The following is a 17,698-nucleotide window of genomic DNA, read 5'->3' as shown; positions in this document are numbered from 1 at the left end:
TGGAAGAAATCACAATCTTGCATAAGCACTACAAGTCCTTGAGCTGAGTTCAGTTGAGTTGACCCTCCTTATAGTTTGTCTTGGACAAAGAACATCTGCTAGATGACTAACAATATATACATTTTTACTGCAACAATTTCAGAGGTTCTGTGTTCATGTCATCTGCATGAAATCCCCCATAGGGATGTCTATAATAATCTATACTATAGTTTATAATATTCTATTGTATATTCATTTATTATTAGGGTAGGTATGGTAAGATTTTTTTAATTATATATATATATATATATATATTACTACTATAATACTATTATATTATTATAGTATTATTTTCATACAAAACATGTAAAAAAAATAATAATTCATAACTGCTTGAGTGTCAGTGTGTTTCACTGAATTCCATTCTATTGAAATCTAACCCAAGTTTATGAGTTCTGCAATTATATATATATAAAATATATGCACTTTTTTACTGCAATTAATGAGAGTTGACTCCGAGAGTTGATTTTGAATGAAACTACTTTAAACTTTATATCTTATATATGTGCAATTTTTATCCTATACATTAATAATAATATAGTCTTTGACTTTTATAGATACTGCATAAATTTATTCCTTGTAAACCAACACTAAGTTTTCGTATCGCACTATCCCAGGGTTTTCTACCGGAGGGCAAATTCACACGCATCCTCTCTGGCCCCGTGTGTCGGGATCCCGGCCCGCGTAGACGAGGCAGGCGACCCCGCAGTGAGATGCCGAAAGCCCCCGAGCTTGCTGCTGGCATGGGTCCACTCTTCATGAATGGTGGGCTCATTGGCAGCATGGATCTGGTTAGCTTACCCAATCTCCGCAATGTCCCTGGCATCCCGCTAACTGGTATCATGGGCTTTCCTCACGGTTTTGCCACTGCCGTATCGTCAGGAGAAGATGCCAAGAATGGACTCAGCATGCTGCCCATGATGCTTCACGGTATGGCGGCTGTGCAGCCGCCCATGTACAGTGCTCACATGAGTGGGATGATAAATCAACCAGCAACGTCCACTGCAACCGCATCCTCCACTTCAGCGAGCGTGACTTCGACAAACTCCGCAACCGTAACCTCAACCTCCAGCCCGGCGAATAGTTCGGAATCTACACCTCAGTGTGAAAATGCAAGCTCTCCGATGAGCACGGAGAATGGGAATAAGGAGGACGCAAAGCAAGGAGGGGAAGAGAAGAAAGTGTCCGCTTCGGTGTCTACAGCTGCGGCCACTAGCAGCAGCAGTAGTAGTAGTAGCATCACAAGCACCGGCAGCCATTTGACCTTTAACCCTTTTCTAATCCCGGGAATGTCACATAGTCTGTTGTATCCGCATATGTTCTTGCCACCGGGCAGTATAATGGCTCTGCCCGCTATGCCTGCAGCAGACAGCACGGGCAGCCCCAAGAGGAAGAGGAAGAAGGTTAGGGAGGAAGTGGCAGAGGAGGGAAGCACCAATGTTGTTGTGGAATCGAAGGGAGTTAAAGATGAACAGACACCCGAACAAAAGAGCAAAGAGGACGGAATGGAAGAAGGCGGACCTGATGTAGATTTAGCTCAGGTCAAAGATCCTTCTGACCCTATAAAAGGTCCTTCTGAGGATAAAAGTACTGAGGAAAAGGACAAAAATGAGATGGGAGAGGAAACGGAGTCAAATGCTCAAGGCCCTTGTGACGGTGGAGACTAGAATGCATCCTCATGTTTGGGCTGCAGTACTTTTGTGTGTGTCGTGTCGGTAAAAGCTTGTGTATAGGACTTTGATTATCAATGTATTGTTTATAGATCTGCCCTTGTAATTTCACTGACATCTACCTTCTGCGTGTGTGCTAAAGAAATAGACACTTGAAGCATGCAAACACTCTCGAATCCTAAAAAAGGGACGACATCATCATTGGTGTTAGCGTGTTCCTTTTGCATCATGGGAATGGATATTCAGACGATTCTGTCTATTGACGGAGAACGCTCTTATTGACCCCAGCATTTTCCCCCTTCGATTAGGTGTTATTCACTAGCATCTTTCACAGGTTCTCAGAAAGCGGTAGGATGTTGGTATTGTGCAAAAACCGGACGGCGGTCTCACTTCGTAATGGTGTTTCGGATCACGCTCTTATAGTTGCATAAGACCTAGATTCATGTTTTAAAACATTTCTCTGAATAATGTAAAGAAAACACTCATCCCATTGGTAGATTACCAGCAGAGCTGCATCTGATAAAGTCTTGATGGATCACAGTATTTTGTTCTTAGTTGCTTGCTGCTATGTATTCATTTTAGTGAAGATTTTAACCTAAATCCTTTACAAAGCTATAGGTGGCATGAGTGCAACATGGTGAGTGCAATGGAAACTCAAAAAGAGCAAGGCTTGAAATTGATGGCAAAGAACAATCCTGAGACTGATTTATCTTTTGTTTTGTTTGTCTTGTTGTTTTTGATGTCATTTCCACGTGGTTGCTTTGATAAGATGCCCCCGTTGGGATACTTCTAATCATTATAGAGGTGGCTATATATACTTAGGGGTGCTGCAAGTTCAAGAGTGAAGGGTTAGTGCCGTAGATGAGACTTGGTTCTAAATGGTTTTGATACACGGGCTTACAAATTAAGTCTGATGCAAAGCAGATGGTAGAAAATTGCGAGAACTAGTGAAATTCAAAGGATAATTCCCCCTAAAGTTAAAGTTCTGTCAACATTTCACCCTTATGTCATTCAAACCCGTATGAATGTCTTCTGTGGAGCATAAAAGCCGCATGCTTACATTAAGAAGTAGCTGTCAGGCTTCAAAAATGACAATAAAACTACTCTGTATCACTACTTTTTCTTATGCAAAGCTACCTTGTGTATTTAGATAACTTGGAGTATAGTGCACAGTTCATTTGAGCTACTTTTATTGTGCATTTTTGTCCTTCTTGAAGTTTGATAAGCCCTGGTCATTGTGCTTTTATGTAGGGAAGAGCAGTCTTAAAAACAACAGGAGGGTGAATAAATTATGCTGGAAAGTAAAGTTTTGGGTGAAATATTCCTTATCCAAAAATAAGACAAAAGTATCTTTTTTTTTTTTTTAATTTTTAATTGCAAATCCCGTTTTTTTTTTTGCCTTCACTAAAGCCCTTAGGTTGATGGGGTTGACAGAAAGACGTCAGACCGTCGCCTTCTCCTCATGGGTTGCATTGCTCTTTTTTTTCTCTGGTGCATTTGAAAATACTGTAGAGTTTTTTGAAAACATGTATATCGATCTAGCTGTAAATTGCTGTTACTTTTGTTTACAAGCACACAATGTTATTTTTCCTCGCAGGTATGTCTCATATTGGGAGGATGTGTAAAAAACAAACAAATCAGCACTAGTGTTTCTTTTATTTGAAATACTTTACACTAGTTGATAACCAGAGATAATTTAACTCGTTTTCTCCTCCAGTCTCAACAGGGTCTCTCTTTTGTGGGAGTATTCATTTTCCACCTTTTCATCTTACTTGTTTTTTTGTTGTTGTTGTTTGTTTGTTTGTTTGTTTGTTTTTTCAGTTTTCAGATGTGAAAACATTTTTTGCACAGTCTTTTTGGTGAATGTTTACCTGTAATTGTGTTCCGTCTTGTTTGTTTATGTGTGTTCGTGTGGACGCATGCGCACGCTTGCACATGTCACTTCCTGTACAGTTTGACCTATGTAAACCTGTACTGTAAATTTCTTGTCTAAAACAAAAACAAAACAAAAAAAGTCATGGTCACCTTCAAAAAACATGCTGTTGTTGCCTTGTCACATTATTTGTGACGCCATGATGTAATTTATTTTGTTTTTATTTCTCATTTTACTTTGCCAAATTCACCAAATAAGACATTTCCCCTTTTCTCATCACATCTATTTTGTGTTCACTTTGCAATGCCTTATTTAGTGGTTTATATTTGGATGTTTGTTACATCTTTATGTTGGAAAATATATATCAAAGTACTTGTGTACAGTGTCATCGTTTTGGGAAGTAGTCTCGTCATACTAGTTAAAATCTAGTTGTACAGATACTGGCCGCCTTGTGCATTTTTTTGTGTAAAACTTCAGATTATAAAACCTTTCAAATAACAAAATCAGGCCTCTTTCCTCTCTCAACTCATTCAAAGCAGTATTGCAAAGCACAAAGTCTACTTGACTTTCAAAAATGTCTCCTTGTTAGTCTGAAAGCTTACCTCAGACCTTTCTCTTATGTCCCTACACTGCTTTCTGAGTAACATCTGGTGAACAAAAACACAGACCTCGTCTAGACGTCTGGATGATTGTGTTATCCTTGCTTTTGACGTTTTGAGAAGTTCGTATCTCCATTAAAGGCCTTCAAAATTTCAGGAGAAGCACAGCCAGTATGTGTACAACTGGAGAGTTCAGACTGTTAGACTGAGAATGCTGCGTTGCTGGTTGTAAGTGTGTTGACTTTATAAATGTACTGTTTGTTGGAAATGTACAGTTTGAAAACGCAACAATATTGTTGGAAAAACACTCCAGTTTAATTCAATTCGAATCACGGTGTTTGTTTGAAAGGAAAGTCTCCCTGGTGCAGTATGTGGGCTCATTTGAAGATCAATGAATATATATTCAATTCTGTGTCCTCCTAGTAACACTCCAGATACATATTTTTGTCTTTCTCCCTTGCTGAAACCATTTGGTAGTTCATCTAAAAATCTGATCAATTTCAATTTTACCTGTATTTATTGTTTTACTGTCTCAGCGTTGTCTCCCTGTGTATTGCAACATGTACATAAACTTGCTGTCTCCAGGTTTTGGATGTTTTCCTATATGGGATGTCTACACTGATCCATTTTACTTTCCATAAAAGCTGAACTGTTCTGAAAACCTAATGTTGACCATCTGTGTGTATAAATATGTCTCCGGATAGTTGCTCGCAGACACTCTTGAGAGCAAAAAAGCCTTCCCGTTGGACCCCTACCTCCATTTTTCATGGGTTGATCAAAGGGAGATCTTTGTAGTAGCTTTGCATAGTGCATTTCCAATGGGGATTGAGATCTGGGAAATTTGTGGTAACATACGCCAGTGTCATTTTGATCAGACTCTGTCAGCATTCAATATTTCCGATGCTTTCAAATATGCACGTAGTAGGAGACTGGATTTTGCTTTGCCACTGTCAGTGTTTGCATGTCAGGACCTGCCAAAAAGACCCAATCACAACATCTGAGGCAGAGCAACATCCCATATTTAAAAGTGTATGCAAGTCAGGCTACTATGGAGTGTTTCTTATAACAGCTGCTTAGCCAGACCGACTTAAGTCTTTAGTGTTCATGGCACACTAGAGCATCATGTACCACGCAGAACTGCGCTTGCGTCACTATTGAGCCTATTTGTTGGAGAATAACATTGAATGAATTCGATATGACTAACAATGGTCAGTGTTCATGACAAGGAAGAACTGTAAATTCGTACAGTAGTTACATTGAAGCAAGTGCACTATATTGGGATGATTACACAAGATAAAAAGTGAACTTATACACTTGGTAAGAAATCTTTTTTTATTATTATTATTATTTTGGGATATTTTGTTTTTGTTCGACTAGCTCCTGTACACCGATGTGGACCAATCATATAATTCAAACCATGGTGTGTGATCTTTTATTGTGCAATAAAAGATGACTTTCAACTTTCAAGTCAATATGTCTTATGTTGATCAGTTAATCATCTGCCAAACACTTTTTAAATGTGCAGGTTTTTTATAGTTCTACAGTAGTCAACATTTGAAGTGGATCGAAAAAGTTCTTCAAAGTTGTCCTAAGACAAGAAAACATTTTGGTTTTAGGTTTTAGGACAATTTAGAAAGGGTAGGTTTTTTTTTTTTTTTTTTTCCTAGCTAATGACACAAAATCAGTGATTTGATTTAATTTAATTGAGCAAATAATGAATGCTTAAAGTCATTAAATGTATGGTATCTGTGGAGATTTTTAATTATTTTTTTAATTACATATATATAAAATACTATAGTGTCAATACAATTAGTAATAAATATAATTATAAGTATTAAGTATAAAGGATTAAACGTCAAATGGGGGGACAAGCAACAAAACGGGACATTTTTGTAAAATTGCATACACAATTCTCATGTCAACATAATTACTAATAATTGTAATTAAATGTTTTTAAGTATAAAGGATAAGCATGTCAAATTATAGCTATAAGTATAATTTACAAAATGAAAAAAAAAAAAAAACAAGCAACTAAACGTGATATTTTTGTATTTGTTTATTGTTTGTGTTACAGATTAAGTCTCGGAATAAAGAGTGAAACGGCTGACTTTATTTTAAAGCCGGAGCTTATTATATTGTGTTTATGTTCTTCATATTTTATGGAATGCTTTGGTAAACACTGTGAGGAAGTTTAAACCCTCAATGCTTCCTCGAAGTCGTCTTTGTTGTCGTTATGACGCCGTCTACTCCTGTTCTCCCATTGGCTGAGAGGAGCCCGTTTTCGCGCCATTCGCATGTCCTGGCATTGTGGGATAGCATCAGGAGGTCATCGGCGCTCCGGGTCAACTCCGTGTTTTACCAAAACACCTTTCTTTCGGACATTAACGGATTTGAACGGATTCCAGCGATGCGTGGGGATGAAACGGATTCGGAGTCCGTTAAATCAGCCGATGGTTCGATTCGGAGCAGTCTCGAGGCGCTTTGTCAAGAGCTCAATATGGACGAAGAGACGGCAGCAGAAGCGCTTGAGAACTTCAGCTCCATCTGGAACACGTACACGCTAGAGGTGCGACTTTAATTCACATCCAAACAACGACCAAACTACAGGAACGGCTGATGCGTTCCCCTGCCTTCAGCTCGTGTGTGCGTTCATACAGACACAGTCAAAACAAACAGTAGCCTACTTGTAACGTAATGGCATTCACACTGGATTTCTCTGAAGTACCACGGTGTGAATACCATTGTACTACCACAGTAGCGTTACATATCGAAAATACTCTAGTTGTACCGTGGTATTATGTAACACTTATTAGTATCCAGGTATTATGTTACACTAAAAAGTGTCCACAGATTCATTCAGAGTAACGCCATTTAAAACGCTTCAGAAGTGACCGAGGGTTCCCTGATATGTCACATGACAATCACAAAGAGAAGGCGAGGAACTCTGGGAAATATACATTTCATAAAATATATAACTGGTTGCAAGATGTTTGTTATCTGTCAGACTTCTGTAGATTAAAGATACAAGCGGTGTTTATTTTATTCAAGGTTAACCTTGTAAAAGCTGACATATGAAATAATGTTCACGGAAATCGAATTTATTTGAAATTCCAGTTTATTGAACCCTTAAAAGTAAGATATAAGAAAAGTTTGTTTTGTGATATATTTGATACATCAGACGTCCGTGGCTCTTTTAGTATGACATAGGAGAGTATGGAGCTCATACTCAAGGAGAGAGAGAGAAAAAAAACAGTTCAGAGGCCCAAACTCAACCCAAAACATAAATAAATGCATGGCGCTGTTTCTGATATTTATACGGACAAAAAGTAAGATAGCATTCTGTTAGCTTGTAATGTATGTAAGATGTAAGAGTCTCTGTGAAATTATATTTAAATGCTTAGTTTTATGATCAAAGCTCAGGAGTTTTTTTATTGTGGGGAAAAGGCATGTAATGCAATACAGTAATGATTGATAAATCAAGTAATGTTTTTGTTTACTTCATAAAAAATCATTAGATTTGACAACAAAAAAATCTTAGGTGCATGTCTCTGTAACATGGCAGTATAAACAACACAACTTATGTACAATTGACAATGTATATATAAATAACAATGCATGCATTTTACACAAGATACACAGGAAGTTTACATATGTTATAACTGAATCATTTTACAATTATATTGTTTGGATTTGTTATGTGTGAGTTGTTTATCATATGACAGAAGGCATGCAGTAGGTTTTTCGGCAAGGCTCTGGATATGTTGATGATTTAGAGGCCTTGGAAATGATTGAATCTCATGATACAGTGAGCTTTAGGATTATTTCTACTCTGTGTGATATGTTCCTGTGCATGTGTTGATCTGTGTTATGTGTTTGGTTGTCTCAGGGTGATGTCGTTCACTGGCTGGCCTGCTCTCTGTATGCTGCCTGTAGGAAGAGCTCCATCCCCACTGTGGGACGGGGTGTGATGGAGGGCAACTGCGTTTCCCTTACAAGGATCCTGCGCTCGGCGAAGCTCAGGTAAGGCTCTCGAACAGACATGGATAGTTGATTACTGTGGTGTGGGTATTCTCTTGTGTTTTTTGTTTTTTTTTGGTGGAGTTTTTTTTTTTTTAGTAAGAGGAGAAATGGTGGGAGGGTTTTTTATTTTATGCATTCAAGGATTTTCATTTGTAATAAATGGAGGTGTTTGTATTAAGATGCGAGTGTTGTTATGCTCTTTTTTTTTTTTTTCTTCTAGTTTGATTCAGTTCTTCAGCAAGATGAAGAAATGGTCAGACATGTCGAACCTCTCTCAGGATTTCCGCAGCCGCGTAGGTCGACTAGAGCGCAATTTCGAAGTGTCGACAGTGATTTTTCGTAAATTCGAGCCAATATTTCTGGACATGTTTCAGAATCCTCAGGGTGAACCTCCCCGGCTGCCTAGAAGCCGCAAACACCGGTAAATCTGCCTGCCCTTTCTCTCCTTTCTTAGCTTTATTTTGAAAAAGAAAGTGGTAACACACACACACGCACACACACACACACACACACACACACACACACACACATATATATATATATATATATATATATATATATATATATATATACTTATATATATATATACACAGTTATAAATACTTCTTTCTTTTGTAGGCGTCTTCCATGCCACATAAGTGACGTCTTCAAGTTCTGTTGGACTCTCTTTGTGTATACAAAAGGTAATAAGACTGAAAGAAGCCTTCCCTGTTTAAACTATTGACCGTCAGTATGGTTTAGATAAGCCTACTTACACAGTCTCTGTCATATAATGCTATTAACTATGTAAAATAAAAAGTCTGTTAATTATTTCACAGCCATAATGAATGAATAAATTGTGAAGGTTTACTATCAAACAAAAGTAAAAACCATGTATTTGTAAAAGTTTGGGATTGGTAAGGTTTTTAAATGTTTTTGAAAGATGTTTAAATAAGGACAAGGAATGATTTGACTTATCTTAAGCATTCTGAATGCTAAAGTAGACTCATGGCGTGATTTCTGCTTTATTTCAGGCAATTTCCGTATGATTGGTGATGACCTGGTCAACTCGTATCACCTCCTGCTCTGCTGTCTGGACCTGGTGTTTTGCAACGCCCTCATGTGTTCCAACAAGAAAGATCTCATCAATCAATACTTCAGAGGTAAAACTCCCTTCACCTCACTGTGAGAGAATGTTTCCTTGATTAATTGTTGATTTTCTGTTTACAAGTCATTATCCTTGAGAAGGCAGACAGAGTTAGAAGTGAGTCCATTGATTGCATTAGAGGAGTTACTTGCAAGGTAGTGCAATTAGTTTTGGAATATTGACTGAAAATGTGAAGTTGTAGTTAATTTAAAACATTACAACTTATAACTGTTCATTGATGACCCTATGAAATAGTTTGAGATCTGTTTTCTTTCCTGTATTATCAGTTGAAACAGGAACATTGGTCAGGCCACAGAACATCACAGTTATATCACAATAACTACGTGTTGTAATCTGCGTTTAGGAGTATATTAGTATACTGATGTCGCAATTTAGGACTGAAATATGAGCTGAAAACTTTTTTCATCAAAAACGGTCTTAAAAGAATCATTTATGATCAGAATAGTAAGTTGCTTTGTTGTAAATGCTTCATTTATAGTCTTGCTCACCTCTCTTTAGGACTGCCGAAGGATACAGAAAACTTGGAGGAAATACCCTGTGTCATTGACAAGTTGTGTGAGCTGCATGATGGCTTGGTGGTGGAGGCCAAAGGCATAAAGGAGCACTACTTCAAACCCTACATAAAGACACTGTTTGAGAAAAGAGTGAGGAACACACACACGCACACTTTTACAACCAATCTACACTGCAAGAACATCATGAATGCTTACAGCTTGGTCTAAAAATATTCCCTTGTTTTTCTCAGATATTAAAAGGTGATGCTGAGACTCTGACTGAATTACTGGATACCCCAAATTTCCAAGACAACAAGTAAGCATATGCCTTGAAATTTCTGTATAGATTTTTTTTATCTTTTTGGCATTTCCAGCAATTTAAATAAAAAGTTGAAAGCATAAAATGAAATGCCTTATGTCAATAAGTACTTGTATATGAATAATGTTTTTTTTTTTTTTTTTTTTTTTTTTTTTTTTTTTTTTTTTAGTAAATCCATAAATCGTGAGTATGAGGAATATGTTTTGACTGTGGGGGATTTTGATGAGCGAGTGTTTTTGGGGGCCGACGCAGACGAGGAGATCGGAACACCTCGCAAGGCCACCGCTGAGCCTCCATCAGGTCAACTATCCGCCCGCATGCACGTGGAGAACAACCTTCAGCAGCACTTTGAGAAGGTACTGAAGATTTCTTTCACTGCTGCCACATTAAAGTAACATTTATCATGCTAATTGTCGATCTTAGCTGAAATATTACTACTTCAGTCTTCAGTGTCAAATGCTCCTTCAGAATATGCTAATTGCTACTGAAGAAAAATTTATCAGCATCATCAATGTTGAAAACAGTTATGCAGCTTAGTATTTCTGTGGAAACCATGATACATTTTTCAGGATTCTTTGAATTTAATGTGTCCTTGCTGAATAAAAGTATTCTTTAAAAAAAAGTCTTACTGACTTCAAACTTTAGCCTCATCCTGCTGTTTTTGCCCAGACGCGTTCCCTTGCTCCCTCTACGCCTCTAACGGGTCGACGGTATCTGAAGGAGAAAGAGGTGCTGGTCACCCCCGTTTCCTCAGCTACCCAAAGTGTGAGTCGACTGCAGAGCATGGTGTCCGGCCTCCGAAACGCTCCAAGCGAAGCTCTGGTCCAAATCTTTAAGTACGTATCTGACAAAACCAAACTATACACAAATAGAAATTAGACATGATATGCATGTGCATCCAAGTATGCATAACCCATCATGATGGCCCTCAGTCTGTTTTCTTAGAGTTCTATTTTATTTTCACCATGTTTTTATAGTTCCTGCTCTCGAAATCCCACTGAATCCATTCTGAACCGAGTGAAGACCATGGGAGAGAGGTTTAAACAGGCCTACACCAAACCCACAGATGACCTGCCAGGAGCACATATGGGTCAGATATACTGCACATCTTAAAAAAAAAAAAAAAAAAAAAAAAAATTTAATTTAGGCGACAGTTGTGAAAGCCTCATATTTCATCTTGTAAGTGCGTGCTGGTTCTTGTGTGTAGATTTTGCAGAGAATCGTCTGAAGCTGGCGGAGATCTTGTACTTTAAGATCCTGGAGAATATCATGACTCAAGAGATGAAGAGATTACAAGGGAAAGACATGGCGGTAAGGGACTGTAACTGCTAACTTGATAAATGCACAAGTAAAAAACATTCGCCCTGATGCCAAACAATGTATTTATCACCAAACAGAAAGAGGAAAATGGATTTTTGCAAAATGTTATTTTTGTGTTTTATATCCACAGCTCTTACTTTCTGTTTTTTGTCTTACCTCTTCCTCTCTTCTCCTGATCTCTATCAGGTCCTGTTGGAGCAGGAGGTGCTCCATTGTTCACTGTTGGCGTGCTGTCTGGAGGTGGTGCTTTTTGCGTACAGCTCTCAAAGAACATTCCCCTGGATACTAGAAATCTTCCAGATACCGCCATTCTACTTTTACAAGGTACAGAACGGTGTACTGTTGCATCATGTTGCAGTAGATATTGATGTCTATAGAAAAAAATCACAACAAACTGTCAAGTCCTTTAAAGAAAACCATTTATTTTAAAGTACTAAAGCAAATGTACATGTGTTTGTGTAGGTGATTGAGGTGTTCATCCGCTCCGAGGAGGGTTTGTCCCGAGACATGGTGAAGCATTTGAACAGTATAGAGGAGCAGGTGCTGGAAAGCAAAGCCTGGACCAGAGACTCGGCCCTGTGGACAGCACTCAATAATGCTAATAATAAAGTCCCCACTGTAGAAGAGGTACATACAAAACCACTTTATAGGGTGAACTTATTGTAAAATTGTAAATAGGATCGTAGAGGCCAATTAAATATAACCTGTTTTGTATTTGATTCTTAGGTGAATTTTCCCAGTAATTTTGACACGGGCAACAATGCAGGCGGTCCCACTCACCTCCCATTGGTGGCGCTGTCTCCCATCATACACCCTCGCATCAGGGAGGTCCGCACAGGCCTGGGCTCCAGCGCACGCAAAGGTGCCACACATCTTACCAATCCCAAACCTTTACAAATACACGGTTTTTACTAGGGCTGTGCGATATTGAAGAAAAATGCAATACCTTGTTAAAAAATACGATATTCGATATGAGACTTTGAGACTGCATGAATGTGCATAATATTAAAGGAGAGGGACATTCCAGAGAGTGTTTGTTTGAACAAAAATGATTAGGAATATATTTGGTCCATTTACCATTTTAAAATGCATACATTAATGCATATATGAAAAATTACAATTTATTCATTTAGGTAACACTTTAAAATAAGGTCCTTTAGTTAGCATTATTTAATGCATTAACTAACAATGAGCAATACATTCTTACAGTATTTATTAATCTTTGGTAACGTTAGTTCATGTTAGCTCACAGCCATTAATTATTGATGGATACAACTTTAGTAAAAATGTGTTAGTATACATTGAAATTAATATCAACTGAGATTAATAAATGCTTTACACGTATTTTTAATTGTTAGTTCATGTTAACTAATGTTAAGAAATGGAACCTTATTGTAAAGTGCTACCTTTTGTTAAATTATTTGCAAGCATACAGGTGACCTTAAAGTTAACATAAATGGACTAAAAAGGCAAAATATTCTTAATTGTTTTTATCATTCATCTTATTTTTACTCCTTCAGACCTGATTTGTTTTTCCACAGAGCAAAAAAAAAAAAAAGATTGTGACTAAAATAACATAATACATTTTAACCATATGTATGAACTAGAGTGTAAACAGTTTTGAAAATAATATACTTACTGTAGCAATGAACAATGCAATAATAATGTAGAAAAAGATGATTAGATGAAGTCTCAAACTTGTGTTGTACTCATATGGCTAATATTTCTTTCTCTCTTAGACGTCCCTCAGTCTCCCATCTCTCTCCACGACCGCTACAGCTCACCTGCAGCCGGCAGCGCTAAGAGACGCTTGTTTGGTGACGATCCTCCACCACAGTCCCCAGTGAAAAGAATCTCAGTCACTCCCATCAAAATCATTCCCAACACCACAGAAAACAACCAGAACACCACCACCACAACGACGGTCCTCTCCATGGCCACTGGAAACGGCCAGCAGCTCACCATTCCACTGCCGGGTACCACTTTTGTTTCTTGTTGATATTTATTTGACAAAAAGACACGCCACAAAATTCTGTTTTTGTTGACGTGATGGTTCCTCATCCTTCAGTGGTAAAGAACCAGACGGGCGGCATCACAGTCATCCAACTTCAGGCCAGTGATATGCACCCCCTCACCGCTCAATTCTTACTGACCGCCTCCCCCAGCCGAACCGCAGCTCCACCCACCAGCTCCGACACACAGCCACCGGCCGTCAACAGACCCCGCCGCACTGGATCCCTCGCCCTCTTCTTTAGGAAGGTGAGAAAATGTGTGCTGGGCTTTTTTTTACACCTGCTCTTTGTTAGCGGAAGTGCATAAATGCTGTTTCTTGTCCATTCAGGTGTATCATTTAGCCAGCGTGCGTCTGCGGGACCTGTGTCTGAAGCTGGATATCTCATCAGAGCTGCGAGGGAAGATCTGGACGTGTTTTGAGCACTCTCTGCTGCACTGCACTGACCTGATGAAGGACAGGCACCTGGACCAGCTGCTGCTCTGTGCCGTCTACATTATATCAAAGGTACAGCTTTTGAAATGTGGAGAGAAGGGCTACTGCTACGCTGGTGTGCCGAGTTACAGCAAGAACTACACTACCTTTCAAATTTTAGTGTTTAAGAATTATTATTATTTTTTTATATATAAATTTCTTTCTTACCAAGACATGGATGCACATTTTTGCACTTATTTATTTACATTTATATTTTTAGTAAAAATACAGACATATTGTGAAATATTATTGCAATTTAAAATAAATGTTTTCTATTTTTATATATTTCAAAGTGTAAATATGTAAATATTCCTGTGATGCATGCAAAGCTGAATTTTCAGCATCATTACTTCAGTCTTAAGTGTCTTCAGAAATCATTTTAATATGCCGAGTTGCTTAAAAAAAACATTTCCTATTATTATCAATGTTAAAAACAGTCCTTGCTTAATAAAATTATTAACTTCTTTAAAAAAAATATTTTGACCCAAACATTTGTGTATATTAAGCAGAATTATCTCTTGAGTGATTTTAATTGAAAATTTCATTTAAATGTTTTTTTTTTTTTTTTTTGACTTGTTTGCTGCTTCTGCAGATCACAAAACAAGAGCACACTTTTCAGGACATTATGAAATGCTACCGAACCCAACCTCAAGCCAACAGTCACGTGAGTATAAACAGTCTTAGTCTTTCCAAACCTGCAACTTTTTTTTTTTGCATGTGTTTAATGTGGAAATGCACATGAATGTCAAAGGTACACAATGTCTGTTTGCCCCAGCGTCCTTATGTCAGAAAGCTTGGAGTTAGAGCTGTGATGACAGCACATATGAGGCTTTGGTGCATCAGCAATCCACAACATCTTGTTGGTGTGTTTGTAGGTGTACCGCAGTGTTTTACTGAAGAGGCGACCCAGAGAACAGCAGACCGATGAGAACATGGAAGTGGATCCGCCGGCAGAACAGTGTAAGGATAATGTCCTAAATGTTTCTTTATCCTTTTTTTTTCTAATGCACAATATATTACTGAAGAAAATGGACCAGTTTCCACAAAAATATTACACACTGTTGGTGTTTCTTGAGCAGCAAATCAGCATATTAGAATGATTTCTGAAGGATCACGTGACATTTAAGATACTTTGTGATACTAATGATGCTGAAAATTCAGCTGTGCATCGCAGGAATAAATTACATTTTAAAATTCATACAAATAGAAACTATATTCAGCCTTGGCAAAAACATAATGTTACCAGTCCCAAACTTTTGAATGGGTGTGTATATGTGTGTGTAAAGTCTACCTATTTAAAAAAGTCTCCTTATATTTTTATTGCATTTTAAAATATTTTTATTTATTTATTTGTTAACAGCCAATGAGAGGACGGAACAGGCAAACACAACAGAGGCTGACAGCGAATCAGAGGAAAGAGGAGACCTCATCCAGTTCTACAACTCTGTTTATGTGCTAAAGATGAAATCATTTGCTCTCAAATATGCACATTCCACACTTGATAACAAGGTTGGTGTATTACTTTTTCTATTTTGAAAATTGCCTTTTAATAACCGCTTTGTTGTTGTTGTTGATAATTTGGAAAAAGTGTTTGACACTTTCTCCCTCTTTCTCTGTAAAGATGGAGGCTCCTCCGTTATCTCCGTTCCCGTCGGTTCGCGCTCAGCCTCTCTCTCCTCGCCGTGTATCTCAGAGACACTCCATCTTTGTCTCTCCTCATAAAAACGGCTCAAGTCTCACACCCAGTACTGCCTACACATACAAGTTCACTGGCAGCCCATCAAAGGTTAGTCAAACTACAGGATGTCACAAGCATCAACAGTAATAATTCCCTTAATGGAATATTTCATGAAAAATTTTAACATCCATGTCCCTCCAAATCCATATGAACACAAAAGGTGTTCTGAAGAATGTCCATGTTCAATGAAATACACACAATTCAACTGAGTATTCTCATAGGCTGTATTAACTGATTGTTGCATTTTTATTAAATTAAAAATTGTGTGTCTTTTTACATTTGAGTGCTCATACTGTGAGTTTTTCCAAGCCTTCTGCTTCCTGTTTCTCTTCAGGAGCTGAGTGACATAAACCAGATGATCCGTCAGGGTGGGGTGAGCAAGAAGCGTGCGTTCACCATGGAAGGTGACGATACTGAGTCTCCATCTAAATGTCTGCGGCAAGAGAACGACGACGTGCTTCTCAAGCGCCTGCAGGATGTGGTCAGCGAGAGAGCGAGTCTCTAAGCCGTGGGATGCCCAGTCTACTTACAGACCCAGTATAAAGCCAAAAACTCTTCCTATGTGCTGCTCAGCGACTCCAGGATGTAGAGAGATGCGACAATCAGTCTCTTATGTGTTCAGAATCGAGCACATTAATTGTCACCGAACAATAGCAAAGCCAAAAATCATGACCGATTTTTTTTTTTTTTTTTAATTTTTAATATCACACCAGGATTTCTGAATATCAGGGAGATTGGTATAAACTTAATCGATTTATACCGAATCATGTATCATGTTTTTCATGATGCTCATCATGCTTTCATAATGAATCATTTCTTACGTTAATACAGAGATATTCTGTAGCCGTAGTTTTCTCAATCAAGTCATTTTTGCAGTAGAATCTCCCGTAATCTCCCAGATATATTAGTGATTTTTATGTTATTTTTATCAAGTTATGTACTGGCACAATGCACTGGGCAAATGTAATCTTTTCATTTTTTCTTTTTGTTTTGATTTTTGTGTGTTTTTGGTGAACCTGCCAATGGTCGTATCCGAGTTTTCAAAGATCCTCTGTGCAGTTTTATATTCAGATGCATGTTATCAACACCTCTCAATTAATTGTAATATTTCTCTTTAAAGTTTCATGTATTTTCTCAAAACAGTGTTCAGTTTCCTGAAATGGTCATGTTTACAGTGCATTTAACATTTTAGATGTTAAATGTGGTGTTTTTTTCCCCATCTTCTGGCTCATGTGGTGTACAAATAACTTTTTCAACCCTGTTTGTTTAACAGTGATACAGCTATAATTGTATTATTTGGTTCAGCTCATGTTATTCCATTTACATTTATTGGTCACATGCTCGATGAGGTGGAAGTGAAATGTTTTCTTTGAATCATGTGATCAGTGCTATAGCCAGCTGTATCTGTATTTCTCAGTATTGTCGGTTAATTTGGGATTGCAGTTTTATTCTTGTACAAATGTTTATTTTATCCATTGTTCTTTTTCCTTCATCTAACTCTATCTGTGATGTCCAACGCTGTTAATCTCTTTGCAGTTGGTGCTTTGTATATTCTCTGAAATACTTATTTTATATTTGTTTATACAAACTCCATATTTTAAGCTTAGAAATCATTCTCTGCATTGTTTTTCCAACAATGCTTATGTACTGTTTGTAATTTAGCTTTATTGTAATTGTTGGTTTAATCAATCAGCTGTTGGTCAGTTCTGTAGTGAGTGCCTTAGCATGTACATAACAATAAAACTTTGTATCAATTCTCAAACTAGTTTTCCTTATTAGGACTTGATGCTGCACTTACATCAGAAGATATGGGACACTGTTTTTAGGTCATTTATCCAGGTCTGATCAAAAAATGTAGAATACTTATGTTATGGAGGTATTGGATCCAAGTACAAGCCGAAGTTGGATAAGAAAGTTTAAAGTTTTAATTATGTGTAAGTGAAATAGCACAATTATGTGCAACTTCTGCACAATGATCCTGAGATAGGATATCC

The 17,698-nt window shown here is 37.8% G+C and overlaps 2 protein-coding genes across 4 annotated transcripts in view; both read left to right on the top strand.

Annotated features, from left to right (window-relative positions):
* LOC109099851 (chromodomain-helicase-DNA-binding protein 6-like) overlaps positions 1 to 5,653 on the top strand; it is a 40,233-nt gene extending 34,580 nt beyond the window's left edge. For all 3 annotated transcript variants that reach the window (XM_042726531.1, XM_042726530.1, XM_042726532.1), the window contains one exon: positions 657 to 5,653. In XM_042726531.1, coding sequence (XP_042582465.1) covers positions 657 to 1,706 — 1,050 coding nt within the window. In that variant the 3' untranslated portion in view covers positions 1,707 to 5,653. The remainder of the gene's footprint in view (positions 1 to 656) is intronic.
* A 746-nt stretch (positions 5,654 to 6,399) lies between these two features.
* Positions 6,400 to 17,466, top strand: LOC109100023 (retinoblastoma-like protein 1). Its single transcript, XM_042726529.1, has 22 exons — positions 6,400 to 6,747; positions 8,068 to 8,201; positions 8,422 to 8,622; positions 8,820 to 8,884; positions 9,215 to 9,343; positions 9,847 to 9,992; positions 10,094 to 10,158; positions 10,331 to 10,517; positions 10,831 to 10,997; positions 11,139 to 11,251; positions 11,369 to 11,472; positions 11,668 to 11,805; positions 11,944 to 12,108; positions 12,208 to 12,343; positions 13,221 to 13,457; positions 13,550 to 13,740; positions 13,823 to 13,999; positions 14,559 to 14,630; positions 14,842 to 14,926; positions 15,327 to 15,475; positions 15,588 to 15,752; positions 16,039 to 17,466. The coding sequence occupies exons 1-22, from the start codon at positions 6,415 to 6,417 to the stop codon at positions 16,207 to 16,209; spliced, it is 3,330 nt and encodes a 1,109-aa protein (XP_042582463.1). The 5' UTR covers positions 6,400 to 6,414; the 3' UTR covers positions 16,210 to 17,466.
* Positions 17,467 to 17,698: the final 232 nt, after the last annotated feature.

This window comes from Cyprinus carpio, chromosome B6, assembly GCF_018340385.1.
Source record: "Cyprinus carpio isolate SPL01 chromosome B6, ASM1834038v1, whole genome shotgun sequence".
NCBI lineage: Eukaryota > Metazoa > Chordata > Actinopteri > Cypriniformes > Cyprinidae > Cyprinus > Cyprinus carpio.
Note: the sequence above shows the minus strand (reverse complement) of the source record. Positions and strands in the feature narration are given on the sequence as shown.

Excerpts from the sequence above, each read along its gene's own strand:
- LOC109100023 (XM_042726529.1), top strand. The coding sequence starts at position 6,415 with ATGACGCCGTCTACTCCTGTTCTCCCATTGGCTGAGAGGAGCCCGTTT. Across the intron at positions 8,202-8,421 it reads CTGCGCTCGGCGAAGCTCAG|TTTGATTCAGTTCTTCAGCA; the intron begins GTAAGGCTCTCG and ends TTTTTCTTCTAG. Across the intron at positions 11,473-11,667 it reads TACAAGGGAAAGACATGGCG|GTCCTGTTGGAGCAGGAGGT; the intron begins GTAAGGGACTGT and ends GATCTCTATCAG.